We start from the raw sequence: 26,526 nt of genomic DNA on the forward strand, positions 1-26,526 counted from the left end.
CAAGGAAATTGCTTCAGAACATAAGAACCTTTATCTTCAGTTCAGTGTTCTTCCTCTACATATTATTCTATTTTTCATTTATATCTGATATGAAATAATTAAGAACAGGCTTGCCCCAATTAATTTGAAGTTATGATTAAAGTTTTCTAGTTATCTAAAATTTACTTTTATATTGCATTTAGAGTTGAATAGATATTTAATCCTTTCTAAAAATGGACAAAAGCTCTAAAAAATTAAACTAATTAAAACATTTTTGATGCTATATTGGTTTAATTAGCCTTTTAAAAAAATAGTGACCACCACATGGAATTTTAGAACCATCATATAATTAAGAATTTTGAAATGCTATTGAAACAGTTTTAAAATTCAGGAAATTCAATACTGATGCAATCCTACTATCTAATATCCAGTCTATTTTCAAATTTCTTCCAAAAGTACCCTTGCAGCAACTTCTTTTTCTGGTCCAGGATCTAAGTTCAGTTTCACACATTGCATTTAGTTATCATGCCTTTTTTTTTTTTTAAGATTAACACCTCCTCCCCGCCCCCCATTTTCTGCTGTGTCCATTAGCTGTGCATTCTTCTGTGTCTGCTTGTCTTCTCTTTAGGCAGCATTGGGAACCAATCCTGGGACCTCCTGGAGTGGGAGAGAGGTGCTCAATCTCTTGCACCACCTCACCTCCCCAGTCTGCTGCGTCTCTTGTTATCTCTCCTCTGTGTCTCTTTTTCTTGTGTCGTCTTGCGGCTCCACCTTTCTGCTTGGATCAGCTTGCCACATATGCCAGCTCTCTGTGCAGGCCAGCACTCTGCAAGGGCCAGCTTTCCACATGGGGCAGCATGCCTTCACCAGGAGGCCCCAGGAATCGAACCCTGGACACCTCCAATATGGTAGACGGAAGCCCAGTTGCTTGACCAACATCTGCTTCCCCATCACGTCTCTTTTGCCTAGTTTAATTTGGAAGAATTGGTTCCTCAGCCTTTCTTTGTTTTTCATGACTTTGACAATTTTTTGAAGTCTACAGGCCAGTTGTTTTGTAGAACTTAAATTTTACTTGATATAGATTGAAACTTCTTAATTTAGAAGACAAAGTCTTCTAATATATAGGATAAAGAATACTTTTTCTTCTACTGGAAAAGTACAAAAACACTGCCCATTTTGTAGGAAAAATAAACTAAATGACTAAATTATCATAAAACAGTATACCTGGTTACTGTCATAAGCTTGTTTACAGAATTGGAAAGTGTGAATAGGGATATAGAAACATCAATTTTTAAAAGGCTCTTTAGCACCTGGTTTTTTGTTTTTTTTTTTTTGAGTAAGGTAATTTCCACACCTACACCTCAGGATACTTACTGGGAAGATAATAGGCACTTTTATTTGAATAGGGTGTTGAGGTTCTATTAGGCAAACAATTATGGCCTTTATGAGTCTCAAGTACTTTATTAATGTGTTATCCTTAAATGGTAACCATTTTATTTGATTCATTTTAATGTAAAAGTTTAATAGAAATAGCTCAATTAAAAAGCCAGTTACACTCTTTCTATTTGGGTGGCTACATGTCTAGATGTGTTAACTCCTGTGTCTCAGAATTAACTACAGAACTTCTCGCCTCTGAAAGAAATGAGGGGACACTGGCATCTGCCTCCTGCTTATGAAAGATGGAAAAATCAAACCAACATAAGTGAAGCGTTCCTGCATTCTTTTGAAGGACATTAGAAATAGCATTATTAACTTGTCTATGAAAATGTCAAATTAGACAACCAAAGGACTGAGAAATTTTCACAGACCAGAGAAACCAGGAGGACATGACAACTAATTGCAATGTGGTACCTGATTTGGATTCAGGAACAGAAAGAGGACACTAACGGAAAAAGTTGTGAAATTTAAATAAAGTCTGCAGTTTTTGTTAATGTAATGTACTACTGTTGGTTTCTTAGTTCTGACAAATGTACTTGGTAATGTAAGATATTAACAATGGGGGAAACTGGGTGAAAGAAATATGGGAATTCTGTTCTACCTTTGTTACTCTCCTGTAAATACAAAATTATTCCAAAGTAAAAACTTTCATTTTTTAGAAAAATAGGCAACCATTTGCTTGATCCATTTTAAAATAACAATACAGAATGTATAAAAATGAAGTAAATTTTCATTTTATTTGGTACTTACCCTGGATATCCTTGTCTATTACACTTAGTGATACAAAGATAGTAACCAAGTAATCCAAAGATAACCAAAAATACTCCGGCAGCAATTAATCCAGTCAGTAGGCTCATAACATCAATTTTCTCTCTGTTACCATCTTAAGAGAAATTATTAACATAAAATTAATAAAATAACTGAAAAGCACTGCCTATGACTTCCATAAAATAAACATTGAACCTAAGCACATTATTAAGCACCTAATTATTAATACTTAGTTCTTCAAAAAGTCTTTGTGCTAGAGACATTACCTTAAAAATTTTAAAATGACACTTCCTAAGAACGCTTGTTATGGTTATTAATTCTTTCACTTGTTTTAAATAGATTTCATTTGTTTTAAATAGATGGATAATATTTATCATTAAGTGGGTATCCTTTGCTCCAGTGGACACACTACATTTTAGTATTATCTATGAAGATAAATTTGTTAAATAACTCCAGTGTTGCAAAGTAATAGTTTCCCTTTTAGCTGGGGTTCTTCCTAAGGGGAATGAAAGAATAGCTGGAAAGGGAAGCGGACTTGGCCCAGTGGTTAGGGTGTCCGTCTACCACATGGGAGGTCCGCAGTTCAAACCCCGGGCCTCCTTGACCCATGTGGAACTGGCCCACGCGCAGCGCTGATGCGCGCAAGGAGTGCCCTGCCATGCAGGGGTGTCCCCGCGTAGGGGAGTCCCATGCGCAAGGAGTGCACCCCGCAAGGAGAGCTGCCCAGCACAAAAGAAAGTTCTGCCTGCCCAGGAATGGCGCCGCGCACAGGGAAAGCTGACACAACAAGATGACGCAACGAAAAAAAGAAACAGATTCCTGCGCTGCTGACAGCAACAGAAGCGGACAAAAAGCAAAATGGAAACAGAGAACTGACAACTGGGGTGGGGTGGGGTGGGGTGGGGTGGGGTGGGGTGGGGTGGGGAAGGGGAGAGAAATAAAAAAAATAAAAATAAATCTTAAAAAAAAAAAGAAAGAAAATAGCTGGAGAAACAAACAAAATACTTTCAACTGAAAAGCTTCTAGAGATGATCAATACAGATAAGATAAAGGATCTTCCCTCTCTGGAAGTTACTTAATTCCATCTAACAATCCTAATTTACCTAACATAAGTATTTCATTCAAGTGTAATGGTAAAAGGAAAAAAAAGTTAAAATAATTTAATACTTGAAACTAATGCAGTCCTATTTTTATTCTGTGCAAGTCTTGACTTAGCAAATTGTTTAAACCAACTTTAAGCCTATTATCTCACTTCCTTACTATCTCACCAAACTTGATTTTCCCTGTGTAAATAGCTGAATATGGCTTTCTCCATCTTAGATAGCCCAGTGTATAATTAAAATGTCTTCTTTGGATTTACAAGGTATGTATGTTGAGCAACAACCAAACTCAAACAATAAAGCTAAAGTGTATTACAATAGCGAGAGGGCAAGAAAAATATTAAACTTGGTCAATTCTTGCCTTACCTGATTTTGTGGCTGGTCCTTTTATCGAATAGTCTTGCCAAAATGTCACCTATGAAAAAGACCAATTTCCCAAGTTTATTTAATTTCTTTATTACTGCTTCATTTACTCTTTTTTTGTTTTGTATTTCTCTCCCTCCCCCTTCCCCACCCCAGTTGTCTGCTCTTTGTGTCCATTCTCTGTGTGGTCTTTTGTACCTGCTTCTATTCCTATCAGTGGCACCAGGAATCTGTGTCTCTTTTTGTTGCGTCATCTTGCTGCGTCAGCTCTCCGTGTGTGCAGTGCCACTCCTGGGCAAGCTGGACTTTCTTTTGTGCCAGGTGGCTCTCCTTACAGGGAGCACTCCTTGCGCATGGGGCTCCCCTATGTGGGGTACACCCCTGCGTGGCACGGCACTCCTTGCGCACATTAGCACTGCGCGTAGGCCAGCTCCACATGGGTCAAGGAGGCCCTGGGTTTGAACCGTGGACCTCCCATGTGGTAGGCTGACGCTCTATCCATTGAACCAAGTCTGCTTCCCTGTTTCATTTACTCTTGATGACCTAGACAAAGGGTAGTAAACTCTTGGCATGTGATACAGGTAGGACCATTCAAGCTGGAGGGCATGACTCACTCTAATAAAAGCACTACCACCCACCACTGTTTTTGCTGTCTCTGGAACTGGCCAGAGGATTACTATTGCTATACCCTGCTATTCTCCTTTTGCTTGCTTAGCACCCCCACTCTGGCATCCAAAGCTACAGTTAAGAGAGAGTTAGGGGAAGCGGACTTGGCCCAGTGGATAGGGCGTCTGTCTACCACATGGGAGGTCTGTGGTTCAAATCCGGGCCTCCTTGACCCATGTGGAGCTGGCCCACGCGCAGTGCTGATGTGCGCAAGGAGTGTGCCCCATAAGGAGAGCTGCCCAGCGTGAAAGAAAGTGCAGCCTGCCCAGAAATGGCACCGCACACACGGAGAGCTGATGCAGCAAGATGACGCAACAAAAAGAAACAGATTCCTGTGCCACTGACAACAACAGAATTGGACAAAAAGAAGAATACACAGCAAATGGACACAGAAAACAGACAACTGGGGTGGGGGAGGGGGGAAGAGGAGAGAAATAAATAAAAATAAATCTTCAAAAAAAAAAGAGTGAAAATACTAACTGTGGAAGCTGAGGCTGTGGGCTCATTATCATACATTTCTCCAATGAAAAGAAGTACAAACTTTTCTATATTACATAGGCCTTCAGTTTGCCAGGAGATATTATTGAAATGTATTTATTGATTTGGAAAGACAATCTTGAGACAGTTCTAGGTTCTGTGTTACTTAAGAGAATAAAAGCTGATTTTAAGGAACTGAGAAAAAATTAGAAAATGGGTTTGTGAAAAACAGGATAAAATCCCAACAGGCACAACTGCAAAGTATATACTTTGTTTTTCCCTCTCTAATAGAAGTGGCAAATACTCATAGGGAATGGGAGGCTGGGCACATATATGGGAAAATAAAGAACTAGGTTTCATTACCACCTGCATTTGAAGAAGGATATCTGGAAAGGCTCTTATTGACAAAAGAGTAAAATGGGACTCTTGAGGAAGGGAAAAAGGAACTGGTGTTATTTTAGTCTACAAAAATAAAAACTTTGTGCCATTTTTAACATCTTTAAGAATAGGTGAGATTATAAAAGAGATGGTACTGACTGGTGGTGTTTTTTTAAATCTTATCAAGATTAACTGATAGAATTTTATTTTATTTTAAGGTAGAACTTCTACCTTAAATTACACAGATACACCAAACCATAAACTCCTGGAAGCCAGGGGCTACTTATTTGTATCCTCAGTGCCTAGCAAAGTGCCTGGCACATAGCAAATTGTCAATAAATGCTTGAGGTATAAATATGGGCAATCAAAAAAAAGTAAGGTTGCTTCTATCTTAGAGAATCTTTATGGAGATAGAAATTGCTCTGTGTCTTGAACAATTGAATCCTATCTGCCTAAGTCAAAGGTCTAAAATAAGATTTTGAAGTTTAATTCATTGTGCTCCATTTTTGTTTTTGAATATAATAAACACAAAAAAATCACAACATAGTCAATAATTTGCTAATAACTATAAACCCAGTTAAATATCAAACAAGGTCTAAACAGGTTTATGAGCTTATTAAGGCTGTAGAAAGAAATAAAAGGTACACAACCATGATTTTGTTTAAAGCATAAAATCTCTAATAACTGGAAGTGCCACATAAGTACAGTTTAATAAATTTCTAGCTAATTAACATAATCAACCAAATTACCGTTTTATCTTCATCCCCAAAAATCTCTCTAGCTTCCTCAAAATTACAAAGTTCTTCATAGCATTCTCTTTCTACGTCACCAGGAGTGAAGAGTTCCATATCAAATCTATTAAACAGAAGACGTCGGTGTATGAAAAAGTTTGCATCTTCCTTTGATGTAAAGACTAATAAAGAAATAAAAATATTTCAGATAATGATAAAAAATAAAACAGAAATTCCTGTCTCAACTGTGGAAAAAGTGAACAGTTCTCTTGTTGTGGCTAAACTATATATAACCTTTACATACAGTTTTAAAATCCAACAAAACTTCAGTAAAAATAATTTCTGCTAAATATGAAATAAAAAATTAGCATAATTCCAGTACATACTTTAGTTGATTAATCTATCTAAAAATACTGGCATAAACAAACATTATTTAAATATCACTTTTCCCTCCAGACAATTATTTTTCCAATAAATGACAGGTTAGACTATTCTTTTTTCTAAAGGGTAGGTTCCCTCTTATCCTGACTGGGAACAATCAGTGTGGCATAAAGAAAAGAATATTGGACTAAGAGTTGCAAGACAGGGATTTTCCATTTTGTTTTGACTTATCTATCAACTGCATATCCTGGGATAAGTCATTAGTCTTTCTGGGATGCCATTTTCTCATTTGTAAAATATGGTAATTTAGCTAAATGATGACTAAAATTGCATTAAGTTCCAAAATTATAAATAAATACAGAAATGTTAAAAGTTTCTATACTCAAGTTTATGTTAAAATTTATAAAATCTAAACTCCTAAGTTAATAAAATTATAAGACTAGTTAAAAAAACATGCCTCCCTTCCCAAAGATGTAGTTCTCTTTTTCCCATTCATGCGCGTCTGCAATGCCTTACAAAATTCCCTCTTCATTTGCAGGGAAGGTAAATGGTAAACACAAGATGAAGCACAGGTTGACACAAAACCAAAACATGCCACCAATGCAATATTTTAAAAATAACCTACAAACTTGAAATTTGTTTTGGTTCCACACAAAGCTTAAGTGATTTTGCTCCAGATCTCATTACCAAGACTGGAATTCAGCTCTCTGAGAACTACAACCAAAGCTTAAAAGAATTTAAAAGTGTTGGTACTTCCCACTGCTTTTTTTTTTTTTTAGGAGGTACCAAGGATTGAACCCAAGACTTCGTACATGGGAAGCAGGCACTCAACCACTGAGTTACACTCACTCCTTCCCCACTGCTTTTATTAAAAAAATGTATTACAGGAAAGTGGACTTGGCCCAATGGATAGGGCATCTGCCTACCACATGGGAGGTCCACGGTTCAAACCCCGGGCCTCCTTGACCCGTGTGGAGCTGGCCCATGCGCAGTGCTGATGTGTGCAAGGAGTGCCGTGCCATGCAGGGGTGTCCCCCCACGTAGGGGAGCCCCATGAGCAAGGAGTGCGCCCCATAAGGAGAGCCGCCCAGCGCGAAAGAAAGTGCAGCCTGCCCAAGATGGCGCCACACACAGGGAGAGCAGATAACTGGGGGGGGTGGGGGGGGGGAAGGGGAGAGAAATAAAATAATTTTAAAAAAAAGTGCTGCATATAAAATGTACTGTAAAATACACCCTGCGTTTCAACACTTATTATGGAAAAAATGTGAAAGATCTCAATAATGTCTTATATTGACTACATGTTGAAATGAACTAATTTTTGATATATTGGGTTAAATAAAATACACTAATAAATTAATTTCATCTACTTCTTTCTACTTTTAAATGTGGCTACTAGAAAATTCAAAATAATATATGTGGCCTATGTTATATTTCTACTGGCCAGCTTAGTTCTGGAGTATCAATATCTATGTTATTAATACCATATATAAGCCTATTCAAGCCAAGAGGAAAACTAGAATGGGATAATTAATGATAGTTGTTTTAAGAAATATTCTAAAAGGCTTATAAAGGGGCTAGTGTGATGAATTATTTCTGTTCTCTTTCATCTCTTTTCTTCTTGAAGATTTTATGTTTTATGCTTCAAGAGGTGAAATGGTGAAAGAGGATCACTCTATTCTTGTCCAGTGGTATACCTCCTACCCTCCCTCCACTCCATTCAGTAAAGCACACCAGGCCCCTTGAAGGTACTGGTGGTTCTACTTTCAAAATATAGCAGAAATCGAACCATGTCTGATCACCTCCACCATCATTATCCTGGTCCAAGCCTCCATCGTCCCTCATTGAGATTCCTGAAGGATCTTTTAAGTGCTTTTCTTGCTTCCATATATTCAAACTGTTTTTAATATTGCAGTCAGAGCAATCTTTTTTTTTGAGCTACCAGAGGCAGGGATTGAACCCAGGATCTCCTATGTGGGAAGCCGCCACTCAACCACTGAGCCACACTGGCTCATCTCAGTTGATTCTTTCATTTGTTGGCTTCTTGTTTTTTGTTTGTTTGTTTTTAGGAGGTACTGGGGACTGAAACTGGGACCTCCCATGTGGTAATAAGGCGCTCAACCCCTTGAGCTACATCCACTCCCCAGAACAATCTTTTAAAAAGGTAGGTCAGGGGGGTATGGGAAGTGGGGTATATGGGAACCTTTCATATTTTTTAATGTGTGATCTATGTATCTTAAAAAAAAAGACAGTAAAAAAATAAAATAAAATAAATGAATATAAAGAATTAAAAATTAATGTATTTTCAAAACATAAAAAGGTAGGTCAGACGGTTCCTACTTTTGAAGGCCTTCTAACAGCAATCCCATCTCCCTTGGAGTAAAAGCCAAAGTCCTTAACAATGGCCCACATGGGCCTACACAACCTGGTCCCCATCCCCTTACCCCTCTGACCTCAGTTCCTGCCACTTTCCCTCACGCACTCTGCTGCAGCTACACTGACTGGCTTCAACTTGTTTGCTTTTCTCCTGCCTTTCACTTGCTGTTTCCTCTGACCAGAACTCTCTTCTTCCAGTTCTCTGTCTCATCTCCGTCAGGATTTTGTTCTATGTTGCCTTCTCAGTAGGACCTTCTAGAGTGCAACTCTCCCTACCTACTTCTGGTGCTCCCTTCCATGTTCTGCTTTTCTCCACAGCACTCATGGCCATCTAGAGCAGGGTTTCTTAACCTTTCTTATTCCATGGACCCCTTTGCCAGTTAAGTGAAAACCACGGACCCCTTACTAAGTCCACACTATACTGTGTATTAGTTCATAACTCTATCACACCCACACCCACACATCCCTACAAGAATATTTTTTTTTGAATTTCAATTCAAGCTCATGGATACCTTGTTAAAAACTCCTGATCTATATGTTTTACTTATTTGTTACTCCTGTGTTCTCCTCATTATAGTGCAAAAGCAGAGATGTTGGTACGTGGCATATGACAGGTGCTCAAAAATTACTGAATAAATGAATGAACTTTACTAGAGTGGGAGGGAGCACTTGGACCTAAATTCTGCCTGTAGAGGCATTTCATAGGTACAGTCTCATACTACTCAGTTTGGCATAGGTTTAAAGTAATAAACTAGTGATGGAACGACCCACAATCTACCTAACTTAGCTACACTTGCTGCATAAAATCTAATTACAGAATGCAGAACTAGAAATCTGCCTCTGATTTGCTACTTCTCAGATATAGCCAGTATCTTATATTTTATTGGCTTAAAAAGCAGTAATAGGGAAACAGACTTGGCTCAACAGATAGAGCATCTGCCTACCACATGGGAGGTCCACAGTTCAAACCCAGGGCCTCCTGACCCATGTGGAGTTGGCCCATGTGCAGTGCTGATGCGTGCAAGAAGTGCCGTGCCATACAGTGGTGTCCCCCGTGTAGGGGAGCCCCACATGCAAGGAGTGCACCCCGTAAGTAGAGCCACCCAGTGCAAAAGAACGTCCAGCCTGCCTAGGAGTGGCGCCACACACACGGAGAGCTGACGCAGCAAGATGATGCAACAACAACAAAAAAGAGACACAGATTCCAGGTGCTGCTTTCAAGGATACAAGTGGACACAGAAGAACACACAGCGAATGGACACAGAGAACAGACAACTGGGGGGTGGGTGGAGGGGAAGGGGAGAGAAATAAATAAAAAGAAATCTTTGGAAAAAAAAGTAGTAACAAATTTTTCATGGACAGTTTTCTGTTCAAATAGGTTATCTGAGTCATAAAAATATCTAACGCCCAACCCTACCGGACTCAAAGCTACTTTCAACTTGAAGGGAAAATCAATGGGTTGACCTTAGACTTAACCTGCAATGTAGATCAAACTTTTCCCTGCTTCCTTTATGATCTCAGGAAAAATATTATCCTTTGTCATTTGGGTTCTAAGTAATTCTAAATTTGCTTCTGGTTGAAAAAAAGCAAACTTCCCTGTCCCTCGAGCATCCTTAGCTTCTACTGGGCTTTTGTACTTTTGTATCTGCCTCCTTAGATTCTCTTCCCATCTCTACTGTCTCCCGTTTTTGGCTATCCTAAAAGGCTGTTTATATACTCTTTCAAATCCACCAACCCATATATTCCATACTCTTCCTCTTGCCTGTCTCTTCATGCTTTCTAAATGGGCTTCTTTAAAATCATTTCAACTTCATCCACTGGCCAGACCAAAATTTAGCTGAGGGTCCCTTCTTTTCCCAGTTACCTTTCATATCTCCGTTTATTATATACCATTTGCAAGTGGAAAGCATTAGCTTCTGTGCTGTACAACTCTCCTGAAGCAGAATTACTACTCCTTATTCCTCTGCTCTAATACCTCTCTGTTCCTACTTCTGTGATAGACCTCATGCAAATTGCCTGTTTACACACTGCCTCCCCCACTAAATGAAGAGGTCATCCAGGACAGGGTTTCCATCTTTCCTTTCTACAGTCCAGCACCTAGCATAGGGCCTGGCACATGACATGTTCAGAAAGTGGCTGCTAAAGGAACAAGCTGGCTTTTCAAATATGTAGGATCCCTTGTTTATATTTTCCAGCCCATTCCCACTCAAACACGGTTTCTAAATTCTTTCTGTAGATTGTGATGTTCTTTAGAGTGTCTTTTATGACTGGTATCATACGTATGAATGAATACATTCATAATTATTTTGGAGACAAGCATTTGCAACTTGGGAGGCACTAAGAAGGACTCTTCCAAAGTACACACACACAAACACACCTGGGAGGTTTAACCCACCAAGCCGTGTTAATCATTAATAAGTCAGCCAGAGTATTAGTGTAACAGATCCTCCCCACAGGAAAAGGAGCTGAGAGTAGGATTTGATGAGGAGAGATAAGGGCCAGGATATATGGAGAAGTAGATCCAAAATGCTGGCACTGGGAACGTACAATGATTACACAGAGAGGGAGATGCTGAGAATCAAAAGCCATTTTGCTTTTCTTTCTGGTTTTGCTAGGTTAGGGTTTTTAAATGTGGGCCTCAGGTTCAAGATGCTGGAACCAGTCTGTTAGTGACCCAGAATACACAAGGAGTTGAATTCTAGGCTAGCAAGTCCCATCCTACTCTTCAGTCATCCATCTGTCTTTATTCAGATAAGAGTTTAGACATTTTAAAGCCAAAAAGGACCCCCACTCCTATCATTTTACAGCTGAAGAAATTCAAGCCCCAAAGGGTTAAGGAAGGTGCCTAAGGTCTCCGAGCAAGCCCAGACTAGATCCCAGACTGCCCTACCATCTTTTCAGGAAGAACAAGGTACTTATGCTCGTTAGAATTACAACATAACCTCATTAGAAAAACGGCACTCACTGATTTTGAAACAAGTTTCCCCTTCGGTTAACCACAAAACAGGTCCTAAGTACATCTTTATCAAAGAAAATGAACAGAAATACACTTGTATCATTTGTAGTATAGAAACAGAAAAAACAAACAAACAAAACCAAAGCCACAACATTACCAAGCAAACCACAAATTCAACTGAAGGCTATTTTAGTGCTTCTAAGATTGATGGGGTCATGGAGTTTCAAATACTACACTTTCTCGCCTACGATCTAGAGAGCGCGGCTCGGGTTTCCAGGAGGCTTTTCTTTGAAACTGAAGTCATGCTTACCTTCTTCTCCCGCGTGCCCAGAATCCCTTGAAGTTCTTGTGCAATGAGGAAACGCGAAGACAACTGCCGGCAGCTGGCTGAGTAGAACCAGAACAGTAAACACAGCCTGGCAACTGTCAAACAAACTAACACAAAAAACAAAACAAACAAACAAAGCACGTTAAAAAAAAAAAAAAAAAAAAAAGCCCCTGGCTCAGCACTTTGAGTTTCTGTGGGAACTGAGTCACCGACCTGTTGTGCCGAAAGCCACTGCGCGACTGCGCCCCGCGCGCGGTTTCGGCCGCCGAGTCCCGACCTGCACCCGGAAGGCGGCGCCCAAGGGTGCCTGGGGACAGGGGCCGCGCGCCGGGACTCGGCCGCAGGCGGAGCGGGCACCTGTCGCCGCGGGCGCCGCCCCGCTTCGCGTTCGAATCCGACTCGATCCTCCGGGAGCAGCGCCGAGGAGGCCGCTGCCGAGTCACCCCGCCAGGGCCCTGCCGCCCGGCCTCGCCCTGGCAGCCCGGGACACATGCTCCAGGGGCCCCCGGGCCGGAGCTCGGTCTCTGGGGGGTCCCTGGCGCCGCCAGGCCCGCGGTCTCTGGCGCCACGCCCACAATCTCGGCGACTCTCGGGGCCTGGCTCAGCAGCGCGCGGGTGGCTCCGGCGCTCGGGCCCAGGAAGCGCTCGGGGGTCCGCGGAGAGGCTGCCAGGCCAGCCGGGTGACGCGCGCGCAGGAGTTCCTGTCTCGGTCTCGGAGGCCGGCGAGCGGAGCCGGAGCAGAGCGAGGAGGCGGCTGCTTGGGCGCCCCCGGCCGCGCCCGCCCGCGCGCTCCGCCTCCCGGGGGCCGGCCTACCTGCGGCGCCGAGGCCGGGGGGCCGGGGGGCCGCGGCTGTGCGCGCCGCGCGTCGCTCTCGCCGCCGCGCCGGGTTCGGTCCCGCCGCCACTTCTGGCCCGGGCTCGGCGGCGGGGACGGCCGGTTGGTCACTGGTTTCTAGAGCGTGAATGGAAAGTGACCTTAATATTAATCGATTTCATTGGTTCTCAAAGTCCGCCAGGTGTGCGAACCTCTAACATGATCCTTTCAGGGGATCTCCGAGCTCAAAATTATTTCCATTATAATATTAAGAAATGTTTTGCCTTTTAAACTCTCATTCTGGTCATGAGTGCATGGTGGGGATTTCCCGAGGCTATTTGACATTTGATTATGTCTAACTAGTAGAATACCTATGTGTGAATTCTTGCATTTTCTATATTTTCTGGGGTAGTACGTTTAAAGCAGCAACGTGTTCATTTCATACAGATTAATCAGTTTGTTCTCTGTGCTTTACTAGCTATCTTTGGTTATACCTGCTGGGATAGCTGTTATCTCACTATCCTCCAATAGATAGTTATCTTGAAATCCTGACGTTTTCCTTGAGCTTGTGTATTACAGAAACACAAGAAATGCACCTAGTTGTGGTTTGAAATAATATTTTCAGCATTTCTCAGTTTTAATATCTAATATGATAAAGATCAACAGATATAAAACACATTAGGAAAAGCTCTTTGGAGACCTCAATAATTTTAAAGAAGGAAGAGGTCCTAAAATTAAGGAGTTTGAGAACTGCTGCTTCAGGTAATGAAGGCAGTAGATATACAGTGGGTCCATGCCAGTGATGTTCCTGTTCTTCCTTGCCCAAATAACATGTTTAAAAACTTTTTTTGGAACATTTTTAAGGTTCCATGCTTTGGCCAGAGGAAACTTTTTTCACTTCCTCATCTTTAATTCACCAAAGTCCGTTTTTCTTCCCACAAAGGCTTTTGACCATTTTATTCTGAGTGTTTAGAGTCGACTGAACTCTTCCTAAGTTTTCTGCGGACATTTCATTTTCACTGATTCCTTCTGGTCAGGGCCTTTTCTTTTCCCTTCTCCGAAATCTCTTCCTCTGCTTCCCATCTGCTCACCCTGTGCTCTAAATTGTCTTCATGATGGTTACTCGTCTCTCCTTATTTAAGCAATTGGGATCAAATTGTGAAGAGGCTAGAGATGATTTCTTGTGGTTGATATTCTAGAAGACAGGACACATCTTCACCAGAACACTCATTCTTTTATTTATTCATTCATTTAGTTAACGTACAGCATGGAGCCTGGGGATGCAGAGGTAAATGTCACAGTTTCTATTCTGGAGGAAAACCTAATCTGGATAAGACGAATGGACAGGCTGGCCAGTAAAGTTCTTGTTGAGGACAAGAACTGATTTATCTTTACATCTTCCCCGGTACCTGGCAGAGTACCTTCTAGTTGTATGTACTCAACCCATTCTAGCAGGGCAGAAGCATAGTGCTTCACACTATGTTGGGAGAGGCAAATGGTCAGCTGCCTAATGCTCTGGAAATCAGCAGATATGAATTTTGATGACATTCCCCAGTGGAATGTATCCACCCACGTATTTGGATATTTGGACCAAAATAAATGAAGCTTTGTGCTCACAAAAATTATCAGAGTGTACAGACTTTGGAGAGGAGAGGCAGAGGCAGAAATGTGAATCAAATTACATATGTCCCTGTAATATTAGATTCTAAAGAATATTACTGCGGGCATTTGGCAGATGCCCACAAATGTCAAATACTGTGGAACTGCAAGATATTCTGGGGTTAGATGGTAAAGAGAGAAAAGAGAACAGCTGGGAATAACAGTGTCCAAAATGGCTGATTTCTTGTTTACTGGATATACTAATTTTCTTATTTTGTACCATTTGCTTTTTAAAATCACAATATTATTATGCCTTCCTTCCAAAGCATTTGAAGTTCTCTCCAAGATAGTATTCCTCTTATTCTTCTAGCATATCTGTGGGCCAGATATTATGCTTCTGAATTTACAAAGAGGGATACTGAAGCATGAAGTAAAGGGCCTTGAATAATCACTGGCTGAGTAGTAGCCCTTCTCTTGACTCTTTCCAATGCTTTTTTGAGTTATTACCAAGCAATAAAGGGCAACAGGTAAAGAGTTATTTAACTTCAAAACAAATTTTAGAAATCAGAGCATTGAGATTAATGGACTTAGATTAATGTGATAATGTGACCGAGTTTGAGCACATACCCACCCACCTACCTGTGTGAATTCAAGAATGAAATGGAAACTCGATTTACTGTGTGGGCATGAGGATTGACTCAAAGACTGTGACAAGAAATGTTAAGGTTGTAGCCATGAAGTTCTGTAAGGTCACATCTGCATTTTTAAAGATAACCTGATATCTGTGTCATTAGATGACTTGGAACAGGGAATGCAACTTTATTGAACTTGATGTTTCTGTGGCATTTACACTTGACATTTCAACATCAATTGTTGTTGATTTAATTTAGCCCAGAAAAGTCAGCAGGTGGAAAATGGAAAGACTCCTACTGTGTAAGGTTGATTATACACCCATTTATAGGTATTTTCAGATTCAACAAATAGGGAAAGAGATTAAAGATTTTATTTTAAATATTTCCTCTAAGGAAACTTTTGACTAAAGCTCATATTTAATTCTCTCATTTAAGAACAATGGTTCTTAACAATTAATTAATATCAAAAACAGTGTGAGAGGTCATCTGGTTTCATGTCATGCTGTAGTAATACTGCATCTGTTACTTAAAAAAATCCTTTTAGTCTTTACCCATGTACTTAACAATTTGAATCAATGTGGTTTTGAGCTACCCCAGAGGCCTGTGACAGCAACGTGTGTCAAAGCTTATCACCAGACTAACTCTGTGCTCAGATCTTGGCTTTTTTTACAAGTATACTTCTTCATTCATCAGCCTCATTTCATCATCATAATCTTCCTCTCTGATTGCCACAGTTGTTTTTGTTTTTTCGGTTTGTTTGATTTGCTCTCTTTTGTAAATTCATGTTCAGGTAATCAGGTAAACATACACAAGTTTATTTGGCATCAGTTCCTGTTATAACTCAACTCCTGAAGGGCACTAGTTGGTAGGGCTTTGAGATCAAAGAACACTCCTGGCATTTAGTCAGGCATAAACTTTATTGGGACTTACATCTAGACAGGAGAGACTCTTTGATAGTGGATGGTGTGTGTTGAAGTTAGCACTTTGCAAAGAAACAGAGAAATGAGAGGTGGTATTAGGGAGTAATAAGGATATTCCACAGGGTATGAGAACAGAGTTCCTACTAGGGCCCCATGACAGTGCACATGGGGTCAGGTGACGTTTTTACTATGCCCATTACAAGGATGTTTACCAAGGACGTTTACTGCTTTGGGAAGATTATAGTTTATGATACCATCCATGCATTCTCTCCCCTCTGGGGAGGGTTGTTAACCTTTAACTTATGTCTAGATCATGCAGGCGGCTACTGTGTTGAAGACTTGGTGGAGGGAGCCTGGGTCTCCACAGTCCACCCCCATGTAGCAGCCTACATTGACCAGAGGACAACCATTGCATCCATATTCCACAGCCATAGTATAAAAGACAACAGCTAAAGCTGTGATGTGTTTTTCAGTGATGATTACAGTTCCGCCTGGCACAAAAATCACCAATTGGTAGAAGCACCAGGGGGGACGCTTTACTCTATACCTAGCCTTGATAGTGAAATTACACAACTCAGGGGGAACCATCCCACATCATGGATTCTCTCTCGTTGTTTCATGCAGACAGGAGCGATGCGATTTAGGGTGACAGACTCAGCTATAAACCATCCTAAACCATATAAGGCATGTTCTAATAAAGGCCTGGGCTTATTCACCTGTTCCCTTACAAGGGAAAAAATATAATTACAAGTCTCATTGAAAAATGACAGCCAAATCTTGGTCTTGAATGATGAGAGGGTCTTATTCCAAATTTGTTGATGGGTCGTATTCTGCCATGGCAGCAAGGGGTAACACACCATCCAATTTTCAGGAACTATGGTCCAAGGAAGGTCAGTCGCACCCAAGGAGGGTAAGTCTGTGCAAACCCAACATTGTGTTCTATTGTTGGCATAGGTTACTGCCAAAGCCCACTGTAGAAAGATATTGGCTAGGGCAATTTGGGCGAAAAGAAGGATGTTTATGAGGAACAATAAGGGGCAGATCATGCTGGTCAACAGTATACAAGCAACATTTCCATTAGTAGAAAACAAAGGACCAGGTAGGGGAGTCCTATGAGGAGGCTTCCACTACCATACATTTTCCCCTTCAAAATTCTCTGAGTTTTCTATGGTGACCTCAAAAACTGGTTTAGGCACAAAGAGAGTCCACATAGACATACATAGGGCCCCAGCTATTTGCTGTCCTGCTTTTCTACCTTTACCTGTTAGCTTTCAGAGAACCAATGGGGTGACATTTCTATTTGGAGTTATCCAGGACTTCTTTTGAGTCTGGGACTTTCAAACTGGACCTTGTGACTAGGGTATTTGGTTGGCTTTATTCTGACCAGCTGCCTTCCCTATTTCCTGTACTAACCTGCATCCAGTCACCCCTCAGAGAGTTCACACACTTATTCTTAAGAGGGAGCTGAAGGGTGATGGTCATTCTGCAGTTGCTGCTTCCTGCTGGTTAGGGGCAGAAGTGCCCTGCCTGATGAGATGTGAAACTCTCTGGCAATTCTCTTGAAGTTGAGGTAAGGTGGGTCCAGCACTGTGGTTAGAAGTGGATGAAATCCCTGCATGACAGTACCTTGTACTGGAAGGTGCAGAAGAAATTAACTTAGAATTTTGAAGATCATGGTTTTACTAAAAGAATAAAGAAAATGGTGTTATGTGGCCCCAAAAAGGAGGCTAGCGGTAGCTGTTTGATATGGTTATGAATTCCAAAAATAGATATTGGATTATATTTGTGATCTGGTCTGTACCCGGGCGTGATTGAGTTATGATTGGGGCTCTGATTGGGCCACGTCATTAGGGCATGGCAGGTAAAAGGCATGGCAAAGGACAGAGTTGAGGGTTCTTAATCTTTTTTTTTTTTTTAAAGATTTATTTATTTCTCTCCCCTTCTCCACCCCGCCCCAGTTGTCTGTTCTCTGTGTCTATTTGCTGTGTGTTCTTTGTCTGCTTCTGTTGTTGTCAGCGGCAGGGAATCTGTGTTTCTTTTTTTTTTTTTTTTTAAGATTTTAAAAATTTATTTATTTCTCTCCCCTTCCCTCCCCCCCACCCCGCTTGTCTGTTCTCTGTGTCTATTTGCTGCGTCTTCTTTGTCTGCTTCTGTTGTCAGCGGCACGGGAATCTATGTTTCTCTTTGTTGTGTCATCTTGTTGTGTCACCTCTTGGTGTGTGCGGCCCCATTCCTGGGCAGGCTGCACTTCTTTTCTCACTGGGTGGCTCTCCTTATGGGGTGCAGTCCTTGCACGTGGGGTCCCCTACGCGGGGACAAGCCTGCGTGGCATGGCACTCCTTGCGTGCATCAGCACTGCTCATGGGCCAGCTCCACACGGGTCAAGAAGGCCCGGGGTTTGAACTGCGGACCTCCCATGTGGTAGACAGATGCCCTAACCACTGGGCCAAGTCCGTCCCCCTGTGTTTCTTTTTGTTGCATCATCTTGTTGTGTCAGTTCTCTGTGTGTGCGGTGCCATTCCTGGGCAGGCTGCACTTTTTTTCACGCTGGGCGGCTCTCCTTACGGGGCACACTCCTTGTGCGTGAGGCTCCTCAGCGTGGGGACACACCTGTGTGGCAGGCACTCCTTGCGCACATCAGCACTGCGCATGGGCCAGTTCCGCACGGGTCAAGGAGGCCCGGGGTTTGAACCGCGAACCTCCCATGTGGTAGACGGACGCCCTAACCACTGGACCAAGTCCACTTCCCGAGGGTTCTTAATCTTAATGTTGGAGTTTTGATGTTGGAATTTGATGCTAAAGTCTTAAGCTGGAGCCCCAGAAAAGAGACAGAGCTGTTCCCTTGATAGTCTAGGCTGACCTTGTGGAGAAAACAGTGGAACTGAGCCCAGAGGAACCCAGGAAGCCTGAACCCTGGCAGACATCAGCAGCCATCTTGCTCCAACATGTGAAAATAGACTTTGGTGAGGGAAGTAACTTATGCTTTATGGCCTGGTATCTGTAAGCTCCTACTCCAAATAAATACCCTTTATAAAAACCTACCAATTTCTGGTATATTGCATCAGCACCCCTTTGGCTGACTAATATACTAGCCATGACATACTGGACCATGGGAATGAGAAAGGCCAGGTGATTCCAGAGGCTACATTCTTCCAAAACTGGTGGGCTTGGTCTTGTAAGTTTCAAATGTTGTCTGGAAAATGTGCCACCTCCAGTTCCCACAGTCATGGTTATGCCTAGGTCAGCTAGGAGAGGTATGAAGAGAGGCACTGTCCTAGACATACACTCATCAAGATAATTGTAGGCATCAACAAGATAAGCATATGGCAAGCAAAATAAAGGCAATACTTAAGGAAGCCATTCTTTTATCTTATAGGCACATTCATTAATTACTTGGAAAATGAATTGTTTACCACAAGTCTTAACATGTTCAGTATCCCTCTGCATATGATGTAGAATAGGAGATATTATCTCATTCATCATGTGTATAGGTACAGCACTTAATACTAATCAATGTACTCATCAATGCACAAGTCCCTCTTTGAGCTGCAGTTAATAGACTTAAGCTCCAGGTTTGCAATACCATACATGTTGTCTCTCCATGGGAGGAGGCCATAATGCCAATTCTACTTGTTTAAGGTTTACTTACTGTAGCAGTTTGATATTATTGATGAATTCCAAAAAGAAATACTGGATTATATTTGTAAACTGGTCTTTTCCTCTGGGCATATTAGATTATATTGGATTCAGAGGTGTACTTGATTACATAATCAAGTAAACCTCTTTTATAACTAGTGCATTGGGCCCCCACCTTGGTGGGCGGGGACTCACAGATAAAAGGCATGGCAAAGGACAGAGTTGGAGGGTTTTTGATGTTGGAGTTTTGATGTTGGAGTTTGATGCTGAAGCCTTAACCTGGAGCCCTGGGAAGTAAGCTCACAGGAGAAACCAAAGCAAGTCCCAGAAAGAGAGGAATGCTGAGTCCAGGAAAAAGAAGCCTGAGGAAGGGAGGAACCCAGAAAGCCTGAACCCCCACAGGCATTGGCAGCCATCTTGCTCCAACACATGGAAATAGACTTTGATAAGGGAAGTAAATTATGCTTTATGGCCTAGTATCTGTAAGCTCCTACCCCAAATAAATACCCTTTATAAAAACCAACCAATTTCTGGTATTTTGCATCAGCACCCCTTTGGTTGACTAATACACCCACATTACTCCAGTAGTTATTGCTCCACGTGGTACATCCTTCACACCGCCAACAAGCTGCAGCATCATTGGCCCTAGAGAGAGGCTCCAGTGGTTCACCAGCCTGGTGCATAGCACCCTTTGGCACTCTGAAACAGAGCCAGTTTGGAGGCAATTGTAAATCTTGCCATATTGTAGCATCACTAGCTGCTGCAGGAGTCTGAAATGCAACATAATTTCCATCCACAGGAGCCATGTTCAGAAATGTGGTAGATACTTTTATTATTTTAGGTGTCATAGGGACCAACCTAGCCAATAACTCAAATGAAGAGGCACTATGCAGGGTACTGGAGGCCTGGTTTGAATGCACAAAGGTGTTTGACAATACTGAAGTCTATAAATTTTTATACACTTTCTAAAAACTTCCAATGCAGTTTATAACATATTAAATGGGCTCAATTATTTTTTAGTACTTCACTTTTTACTTCTATACCTTTACCATAATTATGTTAATTAACAGATATTTTACTTTAGCAGCACAAGAAAAACTACTTTCTACATTATTTTATGAAAATCTAAGATTTCCAGTGGAATCAAGATCATCTTACCCCAATCACCACTTTAATATGCAGAGTGAGGTGGCCTTTGACAGGTTTCCCTGTTATGCAGTTACTTTTTGTTATCAAAACCAATTCAGTTTCTATTTAATAAGGTCTTCCTAGAATTAACCATTTAAATATTTCAGTTTAAAAAATGCTTTTTCAAACTTCCCAAACTATCCGTAACTGCATAGGCTATAGTTACTTTATCTCAAGAAAAGCTTCACTTTTACAAAAAACATTCCCTTACTTAATGCTACCTTCTATAATACTTTCTATAACTTTCTATATTCATTCAAGTCTTGTCTTACATAGTTTAACCTCGATTTTATGAAAACCAGCCATCTTATCTTAGGACAAAACACATTCCCTTAAATAAGCTTACTGAACTTCAGTTAGCATTGACTATTGTAGCAGATTTTGTCCAGGTTCTTGGCTAAGCTGCAAGAAATAAATTTCTAGAGCATGCCATGTTGGTTAGTCCAGTAATTTATTAAGGTAGTGAGGGAAGAGAAATAGGAGAAAATAATAGATCATGGGTCCCAGAGAGAGGAAGGGACTAAAGAGTGATAAAGAGGGCTGATTTACAGATTACAATTCCCTATTATACGTTTACTTGCGTTGCCATTATGGCAGGAAAAAACAGTGAGAGCTGGGTAAGGAAAGCAGGAGCTGGGGTGAAGACAAGAAGAAGACTGATTTTGCTTCCCGCTCACTTTTTTTTTTTTTTAAAGATTTATTTATTTATTTAATTTCCCCCCCTCCCCTGGTTGTCTGTTCTTGGTGTCTATTTGCTGCATCTTGTTTCTTTGTCTGCTTTTGTTTCTTTGTCCGCTTCTGTTGTCGTCAGTGGCACAGGAAGTGTGGGGTGGCGCCATTCCTGGGCAGGCTGCACTTTCTTTTCACACTGGGCGGCTTTCCTCACGGGCGCACTCCTTGCGCGTGGGGGCTCCCCCACGCGGGGGACACCCTTGCGTGGCACGGCACTCCTTGCGCGCATCAGCACTGCGCATGGCCAGCTCCACACGGGTCAAGGAGGCCTGGGGTTTGAACCGCGGACCTCCCATATGGTAGACGGACGCCCTAACCACTGGGCCAAAGTCCGTTTCCCTTCCCGCTCACTTTTTAAACCATTAATTATTCTGCCCCTTTGCTAGTGACATGGGAGGAGTCCCAGCTGTTTGCTGTTTTGATTGATTACCTCACCCATCAGTCCCCCAGGAGGACCCAATGATAAGGCCCCTGGAGAAGATCCAGGGCTTCTCCTGGCTTCTGGAGGAAATCTCATTCTGAATGTGAGAATCTCATGAAGGTCTTCCAGCAACCATCTTGGGGTATTGATGTCCACATGGACTTTTTGACTTTTTGTCAATAGATCCATCTATTGATTCCCTATACAGCCTGCTTCACTATAATTTACTTCCACAAACCTGTTACTTCTTTCTATATCCATATAAACCTCATAACCCTAATCCTGTTCTGTGAAGAAAAAAAACAAGACTATTCATCTTAATTTAGGCAAAAAAACAATTAAAAAAAAAGAGGTTTGTAATAATTTCATTAGCCAAAAACTTATAATTTTCATCATTTTAATGCTAATTAATTTTATTAGTATTCTATAAACTTAGGGAGATTACACCCAAGCTAAATAAAATTGAAACCATTATAGTTTACATATGAGATGTTCTTTTTTTTTTCTTCCTTCCTCCACAAGAGTCTAAAACCTCTTCTTTTCAAGGAGGTGAGGATGGACAACCACTATACCAAGAAACCAAGAGAGTCTGCAACTACAAGCAAAAGAGTCCCATCCATCAGTCATATGGGATTGAAACCCCCTCTCAGTTAGAGGTGGAGTGGGCATCACCATCCTGGAATCCTCAGAACTGGGGAATAAAACATGGACTAGAGTGGACTTACTGGTATTCTACTATAGACTTACTGTGATTCTACCAATGGAAGAAATTATATCATTGATGTGGAGACAGCGGGCACTGGAGTTGCTGAAGACAGGGAGAGGGAAAAAGAGGTGTAATATGGGGGCATTTTCGGGACTTCAAATTGTCCTGAATGACATGGCAAAGACAAATACAGGACATGATATGTCCTGCCATAACCTACAGAATGAAGTGGGAGAGAGTGTAAACTACAATATAAACTATAATCCATGCTGTGTGGCAATGCACCAAAATGTGTTCATCAATTGCAATGAATGTACCACACTAATGAAAGAAATTGTTAATGTGGGAAAAGTGGGGCCTATGAGAATCCCCTATATATTTTTAATGTAACATTTTATGAATTCTATGTATCTTTTAAAAATAAATAAAAAATACATTTAAAAAATTTATTTGGGGAATAACAGGAGAGACTATACAAAACAAGGTTTATTCTGTAATAGCCCCTCTGTCCCTATTATTTTAATTTCCAAGTCTAGTAGAATTCTAGGCTAACTCACATCTTCCCTATCTTTTCACACCCAGCCCATCCCCTTAGTTTCCTAAACCGGTTTTACTGGAATTCAGTCAAAGTTAAGAGAAGACCTCGGGGCAATATAGGCTATAGAAAGATTATGAGTGAATTCAGGATAAAATTTTTAGTTGCTTTCCTCTAAATAGTTTCTTTATTCATATTTTATGTGACTTTTTATCCTATTTGATTTCTCCAGTTTGTGCTTCAGGAGTACTCATTTACTTATATAAGCACCCATATAATTTTTAGCAATTTGAATAGAGCTCTTTTAAGAATTTTCATTTGTTAATTTAATATTACCATCTGGATTAATGAAATTATACACTGAACAAACAGACAAATACAAAAAGAGTTAAGACACACCAAAAGAAACATGAAACTCACTAATTTGACTCATAATTCTCACTCCTTTGGTATGGCTGTGTCCAAGCTCTCTATCACTTCACATCTCTGATTTTTACTGCTTTTAAGATTTCCTCTGCAATCAGTGTTTCCTGTAATATGCAAGCTCATTCTTGGAAACACTTTTATCAGTAACCATCACCAGTAAGGAATACTTGGGCACTATAAATGCTGTTAAGCCCTAATTTATCAGTTTAGACAGACAGACAGACATTCAACACATATTCTGGATTACTCTTCAGGAGTGCACTTGGACTCAAAGTTCAGGAGTAAGCTATTGATTCAAAACTGTAAGTAGGGAAACGGACTTTGGCCCAGTGGTTAGGGCGTCCGTCTACCATATGGGAGGTCCGCGGTTCAAACCCCGGGCCTCCTTGACCCGTGTGGAGCTGGCCATGTGCAGTGCTGATGCGCGCAAGGAGTGCCGTGCCACGCAAGGGTGTCCCCCGCGTAGGGGGAGCCCCCACGCGCAAGGAGTGCGCCCATGAGGAGAGCCGCCCAGCGTGAAAAGAAAGTGCAGCCTGCCCAGGAATGGCGCCGCCCACACTTCCTGTGCCGCTGACGACAACAGAAGCGGACAAAGAAAGAAAAGCAGACAAAGAAACAAGACGCAGCAAATAGACACCAAGAACAGACAACCAGGGGAGGGGGGGGGGGATTAAATAAATAAATCTTTAAAAAAAAAAAAAAAAAAACCTGTAAGTTCTTTTTAACACCTTGATAAAAATTCTGATCAAAATAAAATGTGGGGAAGAGGATGTGCTCAACCAGTTGAGCACCCACCTACTACAAGGGAGGTCCTGGGTTCAGGCCCAGTGTCTCCTAAGAAGATGGGCAGATGCTCATACCTGCCTCAGTGAGCTAGACGCTGCACCCGCCAAAATGAGCAGACACCTGAAAAAGCAGATGTTACAAGCCAGCAGATGAGACAGCCCACAGGGAGGAAGTATGGCTCAGGCTGTTGGGCACTTGTCTCTCAAGTGGAAGGTCCTGGGTTCGGTTCCTGGTGCCTCCTGGAGAAGGTGAGCAAACAATGAGCAGACATGTGAGAGAACCATCTGGTGGTGGTGGGGATAAATAAATAAATCTTTTTAAAAAAAAGCATAGCAATTTATATTGAACGACAACAACATATTATTGTTTAAATGTGAATAAAACTTAAAACATTGTCAAAATAACATCCCATTAACTCTTCCAGTTTACAGTTTACAATATAACTGACCATCAACTTTGCATAGGCGACTAGTTAAGGAATCTTTCATGTAGTCCTGTATTAGAACTTAATCCCTTTCTAACTTTAATTTTCCTTCCAAGTGGCACACAGAGGCCTTTGGCAATTCTTCTGCCTTGGTAGCCACCCATAAGTCTCTAAAAGGGACCATACTATAACTGCCACTATCTGGCAGTCTCCCTTTTCTTTACTTAAGTGCAGCTGCTCTACTATCTGCTGTAGCACAACTGGCATACCTGCTGGAACTTTTAGGGCATCCCCATATTCTCAGTCCCCACTTATCCTGGAGAGCAGCCACCCCTCCCTACATGGACATTATAGGCCAACCTGGGATTCTCCCTGCAGATTCTCCTCTCCCTAAGCTCATGCCTGCGGTCACCCCTCGGGCTGAAGTGTGGTTTGCTGGCCTGGCGGGGGAGCGGCTGCGGCAGGCCAAGCCGCTGCCCCCATAATAGGGTGGCTGGTCGGACTCACTGCCACCCCTGAAGGGAGCTCAGCATGGGCGCAGAGTGCCCTCGGGTCTCCCCTTCTCGGCAGCCATGCTTCCGCGGCCGCCCCTCCTCCCAGATAGCGCCACACGATGCCTTCTTTCTCCCTGCGCAGGCGCAGGGCGGAAAATTCCAGTCTGCCCTTTTCCCCGCCCCCGACAACAGCAACAGCCAGGCGTGGGCGGAAAAATCCAGTCTGCCCTTTCCCCTCCCCCGACAGCAGCAACAGCCAGGCGTGGGCGGAAAAATCCAGTCTGCCCTTTCCCCTCCCCCGACAGCAGCAACAGCCAGGCGTGGGCGGAAAAATCCAGTCTGCCCTTTTCCCTTCCCCGGACAGCAGCAACAGCCAGGCGTGGGCGGGAAACTCAAGTCTGCCCTCTACCCCAGCAACAGCAGCCACCAATCACTAAACCCTGCCACTTCCCCCAGCAACAGCGACAGCCAATCCCTAACCACCACCTCTCCCCCGTCCAGTACCGCCCACTGACCTTTCACCGGCAACCAATCAGAACAGGGCGTGGCTTCGACCAATCAGCCTTCCCCAGCCCCTATAAAACTGTTGCCTCTCCCTCAATAAAGTGGACTTGCATGTTTACCTGGTCTCCGCGGTAGTTCTTCTGCCGTGCGCCCTCCAGTCCTGAGAGCCCCCGACAAGGGCCTGGCCTCCCTTGTCCCCAGTTTGTCGCCTGCTTCTCCGGGCGACCCCTTCGTCGCCGGCTTCGCCGGGCAACCCCGTCAGCCGAACCGCGCAACCCCTTGTGAGACCGATCCCTCGTCTGCTGCCGGACCGACCCCTCGTCCCAAGTGGGACCGACCCCTCGTCCCAAGCGGGACCGACCCCTCGTCCAGAGCTGGACCGACCCCTCGTCTGCAGCCAGACCCCACCTCTACCGACCGAGCAAGCCGTCGCAGTTGGCGCCCAACGTGGGGCAAGGCAACTCCACCACAGCCTCACTCCATAACCTGGCGGCCCCCCCCCCCTCCTCTCTTCTCACCTTGGGACTTCTCTCGTGCAACATTGCTGCTACCTGAGCCTTGGCTACCTCATATGATCCACGGCGGTCTGGGAGAATCGCTGGATGGCTTTCTCCTTCCATGTCGGGGGCTTATACCGACCCGCTATGATTAAGAGGAGCCTTGGATTTCTCGGGAGCGTGCGCTTGCACGTCTGAAGTAAACCTATCACAGCCCTACGCCCTCCTCTCTTCTCATCCCTATCATTTTGCTCTGCATTGCTGCTCCTGAACCT

At 42.6% G+C, this 26,526-nt stretch overlaps 1 protein-coding gene across 1 annotated transcript in view; it reads right to left on the bottom strand.

Moving 5' to 3' along the window:
* The window catches only part of PRRG4 (proline rich and Gla domain 4), a 32,438-nt gene extending 13,308 nt beyond the window's left edge, over window positions 1-19,130 (bottom strand). Inside the window, exons 1-7 of the mRNA XM_058306323.2 lie at window positions 19,006-19,130; window positions 14,161-14,228; window positions 12,151-12,889; window positions 11,920-12,044; window positions 5,918-6,081; window positions 3,651-3,699; window positions 2,167-2,299 (exon numbers count right to left, since the gene is read on the bottom strand). Coding sequence (XP_058162306.2) covers window positions 2,167-2,299; window positions 3,651-3,699; window positions 5,918-6,081; window positions 11,920-12,044; window positions 12,151-12,889; window positions 14,161-14,228; window positions 19,006-19,130 — 1,403 coding nt within the window. The remainder of the gene's footprint in view (window positions 1-2,166; window positions 2,300-3,650; window positions 3,700-5,917; window positions 6,082-11,919; window positions 12,045-12,150; window positions 12,890-14,160; window positions 14,229-19,005) is intronic.
* Window positions 19,131-26,526: the final 7,396 nt, after the last annotated feature.

This window comes from Dasypus novemcinctus, chromosome 10, assembly GCF_030445035.2.
Source record: "Dasypus novemcinctus isolate mDasNov1 chromosome 10, mDasNov1.1.hap2, whole genome shotgun sequence".
Lineage (NCBI taxonomy): Eukaryota > Metazoa > Chordata > Mammalia > Cingulata > Dasypodidae > Dasypus > Dasypus novemcinctus.